The 14284-nt window shown below is 40.5% G+C and overlaps 1 protein-coding gene across 2 annotated transcripts in view; it reads left to right on the top strand.

Moving 5' to 3' along the window:
- The first annotated feature begins 37 nt into the window (after positions 1 to 37).
- RPRD1B (regulation of nuclear pre-mRNA domain containing 1B) overlaps positions 38 to 14284 on the top strand; it is a 39982-nt gene continuing 25735 nt past the window's right edge. The window contains exons 1-6 of one of the 2 annotated variants that reach the window (XM_075022236.1): positions 38 to 309; positions 1866 to 1995; positions 3175 to 3308; positions 10396 to 10508; positions 12339 to 12465; positions 13498 to 13673. In XM_075022236.1, coding sequence (XP_074878337.1) covers positions 159 to 309; positions 1866 to 1995; positions 3175 to 3308; positions 10396 to 10508; positions 12339 to 12465; positions 13498 to 13673 — 831 coding nt within the window. In that variant the 5' untranslated portion in view covers positions 38 to 158. The remainder of the gene's footprint in view (positions 310 to 1865; positions 1996 to 3174; positions 3309 to 10395; positions 10509 to 12338; positions 12466 to 13497; positions 13674 to 14284) is intronic. The other variant, XM_075022237.1, reaches the window with a different exon arrangement.

The following is a 14284-nucleotide window of genomic DNA, read 5'->3' as shown; positions in this document are numbered from 1 at the left end:
CCTCCGGCGATCCGTACGATGCTGCCCTTCGACCCGCCGAGGCGGGGTGAGAGGTCGGGCGGCCATCTTGTGGCGGCGGCGGCGGCTTGTTGTCGGTGAGGCTGCGTCGCGCCCTCCCCCGCGGGCGGAGCAGGCCCGGCGCGGGCCGGCCCGCCGCCATGTCCTCCTTCTCGGAGTCGGCGCTGGAGAAGAAGCTGTCGGAGCTGAGCAACTCCCAGCAGAGCGTGCAGACGCTCTCGCTGTGGCTCATCCACCACCGCAAGCACGCAGGGCCCATCGTCTCCGTCTGGCACCGGGAGCTCCGCAAAGGTACGCGGGGCGCCCGGCGACGGGACGCGGGCCAGGCGGACTTTGCCCGTCGGCCGCCGCCTTCCCGGTCCCCGGGCCTCCGCCGCGGGCTCGGGCGGCATGCCGGCGGAACGCGGGGTCGCCGGCTCTGCCCGCCGCTCCGTGAGGGAGACGGTGTCGAGGGGCCGGTTCCTCCTCCTCACGGCGGTCGCGGGGCTCTTGGGGTCGGCAGGGCGAAGGGTTCGTGAGGCGGGCGTTCGGGGTCAGCGGGAGCCTGGCCGCCGTTCTCCCGCTGCTGGCGTTAGTTCTCGGGGGGCGCGGGGGGTGTTCGCGGGGAGAGGGTGGAAGCGCTGGCTGGAGGTGCGGGGTGTTTGCTGGGAGGGGGGGATGCTCTGCCGGGCCAGGCAGCTGGGTTGGAAAACAAAGACGTACTGAGCGTTTTCCCCCGGCTGTGAAGCGCGTTGGTGGCTGTTCAGCCCGTAGGTTTTGCTTTTACGTTTTACGGGTTTGGATTCATAGTACTTATCCATTACAGAATTGCGCTAAGGGATTAGGAGATAAGCAAAGTAAAAGTGGTTGTAGAGATCTATAAAAACGGTTTGGTAGTATCATCCAGAAATATTTTGTGCCTTTTTTTTTTTCCTTGCAGATTAACTTAAGTTAACTTCTGGTAACTTCTCAAATTGCTTCATAATGAAGTCAGGGAGACTGCCAGTGTCAGTGTTGGTGCCCTGTCCCCACGGGCAGCTGTGAAACCAGCCAGTGTCACCTTTCTCATCCTGGGTAGCCAGCAGTGTTAGCCCCTTGGAGCAGATGGTGCTGATGAAGTCCTAGCTGGAGTATCTTTCATGTGATCGCTGGAGTTGCCATTTATAGTATATTAAGTATGAATTTTTGAAAGATCCGAGTTTGGCCTGCTGTGGAAATAAGCGCTTTTGTTTTCTGCCTCGTGTGTGCGTATTCGCAGCCAGTGCAGTCTGGAGATCTGCATCTCCCACCGATTCTGGCCGCAGTAAAATAGAAAATGGTGGTGTCAAGATGGGAAAAGTTATGGTATACAGAAGAAATTTAATGTTGCTTTGGCACAGCATTGTCTGGAAAATATTTGAGTCTCCACAATAGCTTTCTCCTACAGTTTCATTCTGTTCTGAATTAAGTGGTTCTATACCAAGTTTTTTTCCTGAAGTTAATTAATGAAAAATAAGTCTGTTGTTATATTAATTTGCTGGTAGGTTAGAAAAGCTCATTTTAATCGTGCATTTAAAGTTTATTTCTTATGCAGCTTTCTTGAAAAGTGAGGTGTCACTGTCCACAAAAAGTATTAAGCTCATGTTTCTCTCATAAATTAGTTAGGAAAAAAACCCAAGCAGAAGTAAGGAGATCAAGAACTACTTGACTTGAAGGCCTCTGATTTGCCTTGGTAACATGGAAATATTTTGCACTTTGCTTTTAGACTGAAAAGCTATAAGCAACTTTGAAAACCATGTTAATGATTCCAGGTGAACAAAGTGAGAAATAAACACAAACTCTCTCTCTCTCTTTTTTTTTCTTCCTTCTTTTTTTTTTCCCTTTCCCAGCAAAATCAAGTAGGAAACTTACTTTCCTATATTTAGCAAACGATGTCATCCAGAACAGTAAGAGGAAAGGTCCTGAATTTACTAGGGAGTTTGAATCTGTTCTGGTGGATGCTTTTTCTCATGTTGCCAGGTATGTTGCTGTATTACGTATTTTTTCAACTTTTCTCTCTACAGATTTGCATTCTTATTATACAAAGTTTAATTCAATTGGATTTTGTTGGTTTGTTGTGGGTTTGTTTTTTGTTGTGGTTTTTTTTGTTTGGTTGGTTTGGGTTTTGTGTGTGGGGGTTTTTTGTGGTGTGTTTTTTTTTTTTTTTTAAGTCTCAGGGATGCTTGTACCCTCTCTCTAGTAGAGACTGGATTCTGACTGCTTTGTGGCTAGGAACTGTTTAGTGTTAATATTTCCCTTTGGGCAAACTTCTTTGTATGTGAATCAGCCCCTCACAGCTTTACACATTTGTTCTCGGCATGCAACTTCTATGTACTTTATTTTAATTGTTACTAAAAGATCTTGCAGATCTGTTCATGGGCAGTGAAACTGAATAGTTGCATGTGTTTATTAAAGCCACATAATAAATGGCTCTTCCCCATTGTCAGAACACTTTAAAAGAGCTGATATTTTGGGCCACTGGTTTCTCATCAGTCTTCTGGTTTGAGCATGGTTTCTTCTTGTATTGCTTGTTTTAATGGTTATCTGATCATTAGTCTCCTTGCTAGAGGCAGGGAGAATTTTATACATAAAAGGGAAAGAGTGATGCAGCTACCATCCTATCAAAAATGGACTATCATTTAGTTAAGATTTTCTCTAAATGGCATAATAATTTCTATTATCTCAACTAAACTTCAGTGTTCTGTGTGTTTAGTGGTATGCTGTTCTGGATGGCTGTCTAACTTTCAGTGCACTATATGAGTACATTTAAGTGTGTAATGATCCAAACAACCTGCTTTTTAATTGGGATGTTACTGACTGAAACAACTGTTCAAAGTTAACACTCTGAATTGTAAACATGTCAACTTGGGGGTATTATATAACTCTTCTTGCAAATACTGAATGATAGCAAGTTGCTTCCTCCAATCTGCCCTTACAACATGGGAACATGGGGCACTTTGAGGCAATCTTTGGTTCCAGGAAGAGGGGAAAATTGGCCACAAATGTGTTTTGTACAGTTTGTCTCAGACAATATGAGAGAGATTCTCTCCAAATGTACAAACATTGCAATGGATGCAGCTGCTAGTTTGGAAGATGCTCTCTTAAAACATAAGGGATATTTTCCAGCCGAACTATAACTATTTTCTAATCTTTGAACAGAGAAGCAGATGAGGGCTGCAAAAAGCCCTTGGAACGATTGCTTAACATCTGGCAAGAAAGGAGTGTGTATGGCAGTGAGTTCATACAGCAACTGAAACTTTCTATGGAAGACTCCAATAGCCCCCAAACTAAAGGTAAATGCATATTGCTTTTCTTGTGTGCTGTATTTTGTTTTTTTAAATTGGTACATGTTTCACTAAAAGTACTGTGCGGAGTTGAGCTCTGGGCTCCTGTAGTTGAGTCGTTGCGAGAGCTGGTCACGGAGATTTTTCAGGATTGTCTTGAGAGAAGTCTGATTTTCGTTAAACCAGCAGTTCCAGTTTGCAAGTGTGTTGCCATGTGACTTGAGGCTGGCAGTAAGCTTAACTTAAGGTAATGTCTGCTTCTGCTCATGCAGACAGAATACTCCAGGGCTGCCTTTTGATGTGAATGCAAGTTAAGTAGCGTGCAGGGAACTGTTGCGTCCACCTTGAGAGTTAAAATTGTCCCACTCTGCGTCTCTGAGAGTGGTCAGCTGGGTTGTTATAATGGTTTATTCAATATTGTTAGTGCTTTCATTCTCATATTAATTGTTTTCATTTTGCGTAGTTACTGTATTTTATTATGATTCAGCAAGGACTTCTTAATAATTGAAGCCTGGAATATATGCCTGGAAGCCCGTCTGTTTTCTTTTTTCTTACACCAGCTGATGTCATTTGGGGAAAACAATAACTGCATTATTTAACATCATTAGAACATCACGGTTATAACCTTATTGCTCCATGAGACACAGATGTAAGAAACTAAGTATAAGCTTCTTGTGTTTACTGTGCTTTTATACTGCTTCGGCAGATATTGCCTCTTCTTCTATAGCATCTGAAAGTATTTAACTGGTAGTACTTTAATGAAAAGAGGGAAGCAGTAGGATGCCTAACCTATGGAAGGTGAGGGTCATTAAAAATCAAGAGTGTTCTGGTCAAGGGAATATTTGTCCACTTCGCAGCTAAAGGAAGCATCAGTGTTTTTCAAATCAGCTAAAATCACATTGCTGCTTTGACCAAATTTTGCTCTGTTCCCCACAGAGGTGCGGTGCTTTGTGAGAGAGTTGGCTTAGTCATTAGTAAAGTGCTCTTATACCGTTCTTAGGTGGTGAAAACAAGCAAGATATGTCTACTGGAGTTGGTACTTAATACAGAATTAATATGAAGACATGAGCATTAATATGAGACATGCATGTGAAGACATACGTCTATGTCTATCTCCAAATGCTTCTTCAGGCAAAACTACTGGATGGGTGCTTTAGCAGTTTGCGACAGAGGCCTTCCAACTTAGTGTAATTTAAGTACAACATTCAGAGGGTATTGCCATTTTTTCCCCAAATGCTGGGAGACCAACTGACCTGACTGAAGGGGTTGTCTCTTCCATATCAGGACACACGGAGTTTTTTCTCTGGGTGATGGGAGAGGGGAAGGGTGGAAGGTGTACAGTTTCTACATGAAACAGTTCATGTTGGGGTTTTTCTGTTGTCTGGGTGCAATGCATGACACCTGTTTGTCATGAAAGGACAGAATTTACATGCCTGAATTCCTGTTGAACTGATGTAACAGAGGATTTGAAACTGTTCAAGGTACCTAGATAAGTGTTTCACAAGTGTTTAACTTTTAATCTAAACAAAACCATACTGTGTGTCCAAGAACCACAGCTGTGATTTCCTGGTGAATTGACATCCCACTGTCACTCGTTGTCCTCCTTCCTTTGGCTGTTGGTATCAATCAGTGCTGCTACTGTTACTGTCTCAACTTAAAAATGTTTATACAAAATCAAACCCTTCCTAAGTGTAACAGACCTTTGCAGGAAACAGAATGAAAAAATACAAACATTTTAAGAACTGCTGTGTGCACATCTTCACTTGGCAAGAAACTGAATTTTCTTCTGGGTAATTGGAGATACTAATGTAGTATCTTTTATTTGAGAGAACAGTTTAGGCCTTTTCATGAGTGTGAGTATTGCTGCCGCCTTGTCAATTCATTGTAAAAAAGAAATTAAGATTTTTAAACCAAGAGAAAAATAAATTTGAAAAACTCAGTGGAGTTCTGAGGTTTTCCTCCTTGTTTTGACTGGCTTGTTTTCAAATTAGCTTCTTAATGGTAAGAGCTAGTTTCTCGTGGGATTTTTGTGATTTCTAAGGTAAATTGATGTTTGTCCGGTTTCTGGTGGGCAACTATGTTGCGGAAGGCTTTGTTGTAGTTATTCTAGTCTGTTTTCAAACAGGTGAACATAAGCAAGATGGACAGCAATGTATCATGTTTTACAGGTATAATGTTTATCATAAACATGGAAAACCATAGTACACTGCTCCTCCCGAACTATTCTGACTTCCTGGTTTTGTGTACACCCAAGATAGACATAGCTGAGAAATAGGTAGTATTAGTATCTGTAGATTGGTGCAAGGCTGTGCCATTAAAACAAAATTTTGAAGCTCCTTAGGACTATCTGACGCTGTGATAATTGTGCGTGATAATGCTGTGATAATTCTTTTCTTCAGCCTAAGGTAAGGCAACAAGTCTGTGCAGGTGGTTCTCTATGGTTTTTTCATATTGCAGTGTCTTAAATTCCTGGGCTGGTAGGTGTTGCTTTCTGAACAGGATGGCTCTGCTTCGGTTGCAGAATTGTGAAACCTGTCAAAATAAAGCAGAGTCCTGTATCTGTGAGGAAAAACACGTTTAGAGCTTATCAGTGCGTGTTTCAATGGTGCAGCTTATTTCTTGTTTCATTAGTAGCAAGGCCTTGGGTAAACATATAGCAATTCAGTTGGTGGCACATGTGAAGTTCCTGCCATGGAACAGAATTGATTGCACAAATAATGAAGCTTTCCCTTCAGGGAGGCGGTGGGGAAAGACTACTGGCCCTTTCTAAGCATTATGTTCCCTGGTTTTAACTTCCTCAGTGGTGCAGCATACTACTGTATTTTAGTCTTTCGGGTTCCTTAAGGAAATATACATACACATAGAAATGAGCTTTTGAATATTGATATTTTCTATTGTTTTACTCTAAACATATTCATTAAGCTTGCATTTGCTTTCTCATTAATCTCATTTTTATTAGAATGTTTCTTTTTACAAGCAATAGGGAAGAGAACCACCCATTTATCTTAAAGCCTGGGAAAACCAGGTCTGTAGAGGTTTGATATAAAATCCTTTAGGTAATATAACCTATATAGCTGACTACTTTTTTTTTTTTCATTGTCTTTGTAATAAGCAGTTGAAGTCCTTGAATATGCTCTGATGTAGGAGTGTCACACTATAACACAGAACTGAACTGCTACCCATCTGCTCTGGTTGTGTTTATATTGCAAATGCTGGCACAAGAGGTCAGATCCATATTAAAATATGGAGAAAAACATCAGAGAGGAGAGCAGGCAGGGATGCTTCCAAGAATAACTGAAATAAAGGCACCTGGGGACAGGACTAGGTATAATTTTGCACCAGATCAACTCCAGTTATGCTTGACCTAGGAGAGGCTACCAACAAATGTATGTTGTAATGGGAACTTAAAACAATTGTGAGTAATCTACCCCCGAAGAAACAAATGGTTAGAACAGTTGGAGGGTACGCTGGACCATTAGGTTTCTCTTATTTTGGTTTTTTTTCTGTGTCCTCTGGTGTTCTGTGATGGTCTTCTGTTTTAGGAAAGCTGTCTATTTTTTGTTGTTGTATTCAGTGTTTTGTCCTAAATCACTTTCCGAAAGTGTCTTTCATATAAGTTTACTGGGATCTTGCAGAACTTGCTAAATCCCTGCTGCTTAGAACCTAAAGCTTACAAAAGTTTGATTTTAGTTACAGTTTTGGGAGGCTTATTTTTTGTTATGCTGATTGAGGCTGATAGCCCTGCCAACACATAAAAAAACCCTTAAATTCAGCTGGTCTACCTTTCAAGTAAACAGTTACCTATAGAACTTCAGAGGTAGAAACCCTTGTTTTACAGGTTTGCCTGTTATTCTAGAACTACAGTATCTGTTAACTGGCATTTCCTTGCATGTTTCCCTGTAGACAGAAGTTTCTGCTCATGCAACTTGTCATATAACTGTATGCTTAACTGTCAGAAAAGGCTCATGTTGTAGCTGTGCTGAGACTGATAGATCCTCATGTGAATTAAGGACTATTTGTTTTTTAAAAAAAATCTGAGCCCTTTGCTTAGTTCCCTCCAGTGAAAGGCATTATCTATATGGGGAGTTCCTTACCATGTGGTGTGGCTGCTTCTAGAATGAGGAGATGAATGTAACCAAGTCCTCATGAGAGAAGATAATTTTATATTGCCTTGAGATTTTAAAAAAACCCACATAAACCCACTGTTTTTAACAGAGCAAAGTTTTAAACTCTTCGTTATCCCTCTGAATATGTGTGTACAGATTCCACAGTTGGTTTCTCTTTACTATGCATGTGAGCCTGGAGTCAAATTAAAGAAGCCTGTTTACCTCTAAAACCAGTCATCAAGAGATGAGAACAAAGAGGTGAACACCCTAGATGGGAAGATCTCCCTTGTTGCCAGCTTACAGGAAAAACTCATGCTTTGTCACTAAGGTCTTTGACACTGGAGACTTAAGCCACTGGATATGGTTTGAAGACTGAAAAATTGGTGGAGAAATACCTTTACACGTCTCTCTGGACAGTGCAACAGCAGGATAACAACAACCTCGAGTTTCACTGCAAAGCTGGTACAACAGCAATTGTCTGTCATTCTGGAGAAATGCAGTGCTTTGCTCTTTGAAGGTTTTTAGGGAGTAGCTCAATTTTTGAGCTGTGAAGAAGACCACAATGAAGCAGGAAAGCTGACTTCATCCCTAGTAGTGGCTTCTCTATCTTCTTTATGTCTGTGTCAAGAATGGGCTCTTGGTTTTCCTGGAAGAAGCTGTCCATATTCTACAAGCATATCTTGATTGTTTCAGAAGATGCGTGTTACATACCATTGCTGAGTTCTGATCACTTTTAGATGCTTTTAATGCTTGCTTTCCTCTTTTCTTGTTGGATTTGACAGGCTTTTTCAGAAGTGTAGGCTGCAATGGTTAAATTACTTCTGGCTAGCAGGTTTTGAAGGCTACCTAGGCAGGGTGTGTTATAATTTATGCCTTAGTTCCTGTTCTCTTTCAGGGGTCCTTTTCCACCATATGCTCTTGAGTTTGAAAATAAGTGTGGGTTGTTTTTTTTTTTTTTTCTATTTTGATGAAATGGAGATGGTGTTTCTAGGATTCTTCAATGAGATCTTCTGCTGCCCCTGTTTACCAATGCCAAGCAAAAAAGTGCAATGTCTGCATTTATGTCATGCTACTCATGCCCAAAATGCTACTTCAAAGCTGACTGCTTTGTCCTCCTTTGCCTACTTACTGGTCACTTTGTCCCATCAGCTGCCATTCATACGCTCAGGGAGTGGCGCCTCTCCAGGTAGGCCAGCTAGCGACTGGTGTTTAGGACCGCAGATGTTCATGCACCTATCTTCTTCAGAGTGTTTCCAGTCAAGCTCACTTGGTCTTGTTCAGAGGGAAAATACAATGAGTTCTGAATCCTCTATGTTAGATTAGTAAGTAAGCTTAATACTGTGTCTTGTGATAGACCAGTTAGCAACACAGCAGGAATAGCTCTTCAGCAATTTGAATCCCAATTCTCATTTTTGTTTTTACTTGTGCGTGCACTGTGGTCATGCATTCTTCTATTGATTATCTTGCATTTATCCTTTGTTGGTTAATTACTTTGATAAGTACACACCAGTGATAAATATTGATGGCACATTGTATTGGGCTATGTAACTTAAAATGCTCTCTTTGGCCATTTTGTCATCTGCACACCTGTTCAACTCAGCTTGTGTCTTTTGCATACCTCAGTGGATAACAGCTGTTTTTCTTTTTGATATGGTTATCAGATTATCAAGCACTCTTTTCTGTTAGTTGTATACATACAATACTTAGACTGTACCCTTTTCTAGCCTAGATAGCTTTGCTCTAGCATACTAAAAAAATTCATTCGGTTTAGGGTAACTATGTTTTCTGTGCTTCTTTGCGTTGGTTGAGTAAATCTGTTCTCTTAACAGAGGTGTGTTTGTGTCTACCTCACGAAGGTCTTTCAGCTTTTTCCCCATACGAGCAGGATGTACAGCACCTCTGACTTTCCCTCCATTAAAAAGTTTTTTCAGACATATGTCCCACCTAACAAGGCAGGCAAAATTCTGCATTTAAGGACAGACCTTTGTTTGCTTCCTCATTAGAATTGGGCAGGCTGATTTCATTTTAAATCAAGAGTGATCTTGGATTTTCTTGTGAATCAAACAATGTACAGACTCTTTCCCTTGAACTCCATGATTATCATGGCAAGAGTTGATTCCATTGAAGAGATCTTCTCAAGACTGTCCAAAGCTTGCTTACAAATTACTCTGGCTCTTATTAATTTTGGTGGCAAGACTGAAGAATGATCTGTCTTCCTTATTCAGAAGGTTCTGTAACTGGATCAAAGGCTGCATTAAGACTTCTGACTCATTAAATAAACTGTCTGTTCCCTTTAAGCTAAGGTATGCTACGCTAAGGTTCATTTAACCAACACTGCCTTGCTTTATGAAATCCTTATTCCTGAATATTACAGGTTACCTGCTTGGAGATTGGTTCATGCTCTGCCCATGGCTGTTGTTGCTGTCGCATCTTAGAGTTTCAGTTTCACAGAGCTGTCCTGAAGTCTTTATTTTGATGGAAGAGTGGAAGGTTGAATAACCAGCAGTTATTTAGTTGATGGTGGGACCACAGTGAGCGTATACTTGGTGCAAAAAGATAACTTGAAATTCTTCTGTCCATATGTATCTTTGCATCAGTGCTTCATTTCTACTGGTAGAAATCCTGCATACATGGTATTAACCAGAGAATGTGAGCAGGGTTGAAGACCTGCCATTTATTGACAAATAGGACGTTTCCTTTCCTGCTTTCAGTGCAGGAGGCGCAAATATTTATACAGTGCACACTGCTAATGTGAAGACTGTACCCTTGTACTCGGATGTACAGAGATACGTGTGTGGGCAAAATCAACCTTTTATTGCTGTTTTGCATTTGAGTGCTTGGAATATGATGCCAACATTAGTGTCCAATTGTGGTCATCCTTCTCTTTAGAGAGCCTAATCATCAGAGCATCTGGTACAATTTTTTTGAAGTAGAGATAGTTAAAGTGGGCAGATCTGGCATTCAAATGAGTTGCTTATATGTGTCTTTAGTTGCAGAGGAGAAGAAGTCTTTAAAGCGGACATTTCAGCAAATACAAGAGGAGGAAGATGATGATTACCCTGGGAGCTACTCACCCCAAGACCCTAGTGCTGGGCCACTGCTGGTATGTGGGACGGGTTGAGAGTGGGAGTTCTGAAAGCCACCTCCCGTGTGGTACAGCCACAAGGTGGAGCTGCCAACAAGTAAAATGCTTTTAATGGAGAAATTCAGTTGGGGGTTGAGAAGTCCATGGAAGAAGAAATGGAACAGATTCTTTTTTCGTATTGAAATAGTGTACAACTTCTGAGTGATTTCAGGTAGTCTAAACCAAGGTCTGAGTAGTACTACCACTAAAGAATCTCAAAGGACTGCTAGAGGAACAGACCATATTTTAAATTCTTTCTAAGATCAGTGTGTAATCTCTCAAACCCAAAATTGTAACACACTTAAAACTTAATTATTTTTTTTGTAGGACATTTCTTTCCATGAGCTATTAAAAAGCTCAACCTTTGATAGATTTGTGTGGAGTTGGTTAGAAAAAGCAGTTCTGAAGACTTTATTTTGATGCTGACATGTTAGTGGTGTGGAAATAGTAGGAATGAAATAGAGGATCATTCTGACCCTTTGAAGCTACAAAACGAACATGTGTTAAACCATTGTCTATCTGAAAAGGATAAAAAAATACACCATCCATCTGGTAGACTGTAAACATTGAAAAAAAGAAATAACAGTTGTCAAGGAAATAAGTGAGATTTTTTTGTTGTTTTTACCTCCAGATGCCTTGCAGCTTATGGTTTCTCTTGATGATAAGCATTGTCTTTGTTACTGTTGGAAATCATTAGCAGTTTGCAAAGATGTAGTAAATATTAGGTAATGGACTTCTTTATTTTTCAGATTAAAAAATTGTATTTAATTTTTTTCAGTGTTTTTATTAGTTTTCAAACTATTGAAATGTAGTTTAAACATCAGTGATGGTGTTTATAGGGCTAGTGTTCCAGTTTCAAAAACCTCCTGTTAAAACTTCAGTATTTTTTTAAAATAAAGGAACAACACTTTTTTCTTCCTGTTCAGGGAGTCTGTGTGTCTCCTATATTTTTTTGAGTAGGGAGGAAATATGGTGTGTCAAGGAGAGGTCCTCTTAAGGTTGTTCTCATCCACATCCTTTTTAAGCTAGGATATGTTTTGAGTGTATTCATTTAAACTGACATGTTTCCTCAGTGCACTAAAACCAGCTGAGAGATGAAGTTGAGGGGATACAGTGGAGTCCAGTTTAATTGTAGATTGCAGAGTTCTTCCAAAGAGCCAGCTGAGCTAAGTGAGGATAGCAATGGCTTTGCAAAATCAGGACAATATAAAATTTGCTTTAACAGGGATACTTTTCATTGTCATCAAAGTTTATGGTAGGTAACCAGTTACAAAATGCTAAATCTTACAACAATGGAAAGGTGACAGAATTTTGTTTGGACTTATACAAGTTTGGTTTAGGTTTTGGGCTTTTTTTGGTATGTCAGAATGCACCTTTGGAATAGAACAAAAAGGTGCATGTACCCTGCTGCTAGTCTAAGAGAAAGTGTCAGGGATGCTCAGCTAAAAGATACAGTCCCAACCTGGTGCAACACAAAGGTCTGATGGCTGTTTCTCAAACTGGTGTGGTCATGTACTTTTCAGCTTTCTCTTAAATGATCACTTCTCATAATTGGAATGAGAAGTTTTCCACTGCAGAGTCTTGAAAAAGGTGATCCTACTGTAATTATGCATAAGTTCCTAAACACTGGGATATTGTATCCTTAGTGAATACTTCCTGTGTTAGGAAGCAACAGTTTAAAAACTACTTGAAGAAAATATTCCAAAAATGCTTGCTTTCAAAGGTAGATGACCTCAGATGCAGTGGCCACATCCACAGGAAATGGCATAGAAATTACCTGGTTGTAATGTTGGCTAACTTGTCTTGTAGACCGAGGATTTGATCAAAGCCCTACAAGACCTGGAAAATGCAGCATCAGGAGATGCAACAGTGCGGCAAAAAATTGCCTCCCTGCCTCAGGAAGTTCAAGATGTTTCATTACTGGAGAAAATTACAGGTATGAAACTGGAAGATGAATGAACATGGGTCCAAAGAATAACTTAGAAATCAAAGTGGTTTTTTCTTTAAATCATAACAATGGATGGTGGAGTGAATTCCTGCTTTGGTGTCCTTATTTTGTAGCTCTTGCGTAATTAATAAATAGCAATCCTATGAAGTAGAATAGAAGATGAAACTTGCATAGCTTCTTCCATGTTTGGTTTTTTTTTTTTTTGGCTTGGACCAAGGCTTTTTTACTTGGAGAGCATCAACAGCATTTTGCAAGAATGTAAAGGAAACACAGCCAGAGTTCTCAAATGGATGTGTTTGATTTTGAACACTTCGTTAGACAGTTTTATCAGACTGTGCTCAGTACACGCATACTCCTTGATTGCTATGAAAAAGTAAACTCGCTACCCCCATTCGTCTGTCAGTCCTTGTTTAAATGCACTTTTGCAATTGTATATGAAAAGTAATCTTAATAGAAACATTTAAAGGTTGAACTGATTTGACTCTTGTTCCTGGAAGTGGTTTTCATTTAGAACTCATTATGAACTGGCACTTATTCAGTCCTTTATCATGTGCTCTTACAGCGTTCTAACTGTGAAGACTAGTGTGCAATTGATATGTTTGCTTGTATTGATACATTAGGATTTATTCAGAGAAAAGAGGAATTAAAAAGTGCATACCATGTTTAAGTGTGAAAACCACCTGATCTGTTTAACTGAAAGTACAGCCTAATGTTTTAGTTTAATTAACCTGTTTATAGGGGCTGATGTCATAGATTTATATCCCCCCCATCATTGAGATCTCTGCAAGGATAAAATGCAGCCGATCATGTCTGTGTCTAAAACATACTATTCTTGGGTTGTTTGTCCTGCCTATTTCCTTTATATCCCCTGTGATAAGAACTCTTATTTTCCTGTCAAGCCAGAAGTGTATTTATGAATGAGATGTTATTGTGGGTGTGGCTGGTGAATTGTAGCCCTTCTGTCAAAGATAGAAAGTTTTAAACTTTGTCCTCTAAATTACCCACTGCTTTTGCATGTAGACAAAGAGGCAGCCGAACGTCTTTCGAAGACCGTGGACGAAGCATGCCTGTTACTAGCAGAGTACAATGGCCGGCTGGCAGCAGAGCTGGAGGACCGGCGCCAGCTGGCACGCATGCTGATCGAGTACACCCAGAATCAGAAGGATGTATTAACAGAGAAGGAGAAGAAGCTAGAAGTGAGTACTGATTACACTGGTGCCGGCAAGCCAATTGTCTCGCCAAATGCTGCCGCTTGACTCCTAATCTATGTGTTTCTCTCAAGGGAGATGATTCTAGGTGTTATCTCTACATTTGGAGCAAAACAGGGATAAGAAAGCGGTGTAAAAAGTCTGGAGAAGGCAGATCTGTTCTGATGTTCAGTCTAGTATGTTTTAATACACATGGACATGAAAGGCCCAGAACTCCATAATTCTTAAAGAAAAATAGGCTCACCTATCAAAGTTTCTTCAGACTTACCCTATTTTTTTATGAAATCCTTATTTCCAAAAAATCAACCTCCCTTTGCCATAATTAGCTGGGCTTTTTTTATTAGTTGTTTTTTTATTATTTTTATGCTTGGGTGCCCCTCATCTGCCTTCCCAGCCCCTACTTGATAAGGGAATGCCGTTTAAATAAGGTTTTCTGGTATCCATCCTTTAATGGCTACTCTTATCTACAGCTTCTGTGATGGGGTGTAAATTGGGCTGATAGGGAAAGATGATGACTCGTGTTTCCTAACATAGCTCCCTTGAACAAGGAGGGTAGGACACTGTAAAATGAGACTATGCTGACTGGACCTGAGCACCAG

This window comes from Buteo buteo, chromosome 2, assembly GCF_964188355.1.
Source record: "Buteo buteo chromosome 2, bButBut1.hap1.1, whole genome shotgun sequence".
NCBI lineage: Eukaryota > Metazoa > Chordata > Aves > Accipitriformes > Accipitridae > Buteo > Buteo buteo.
Note: the sequence above shows the minus strand (reverse complement) of the source record. Positions and strands in the feature narration are given on the sequence as shown.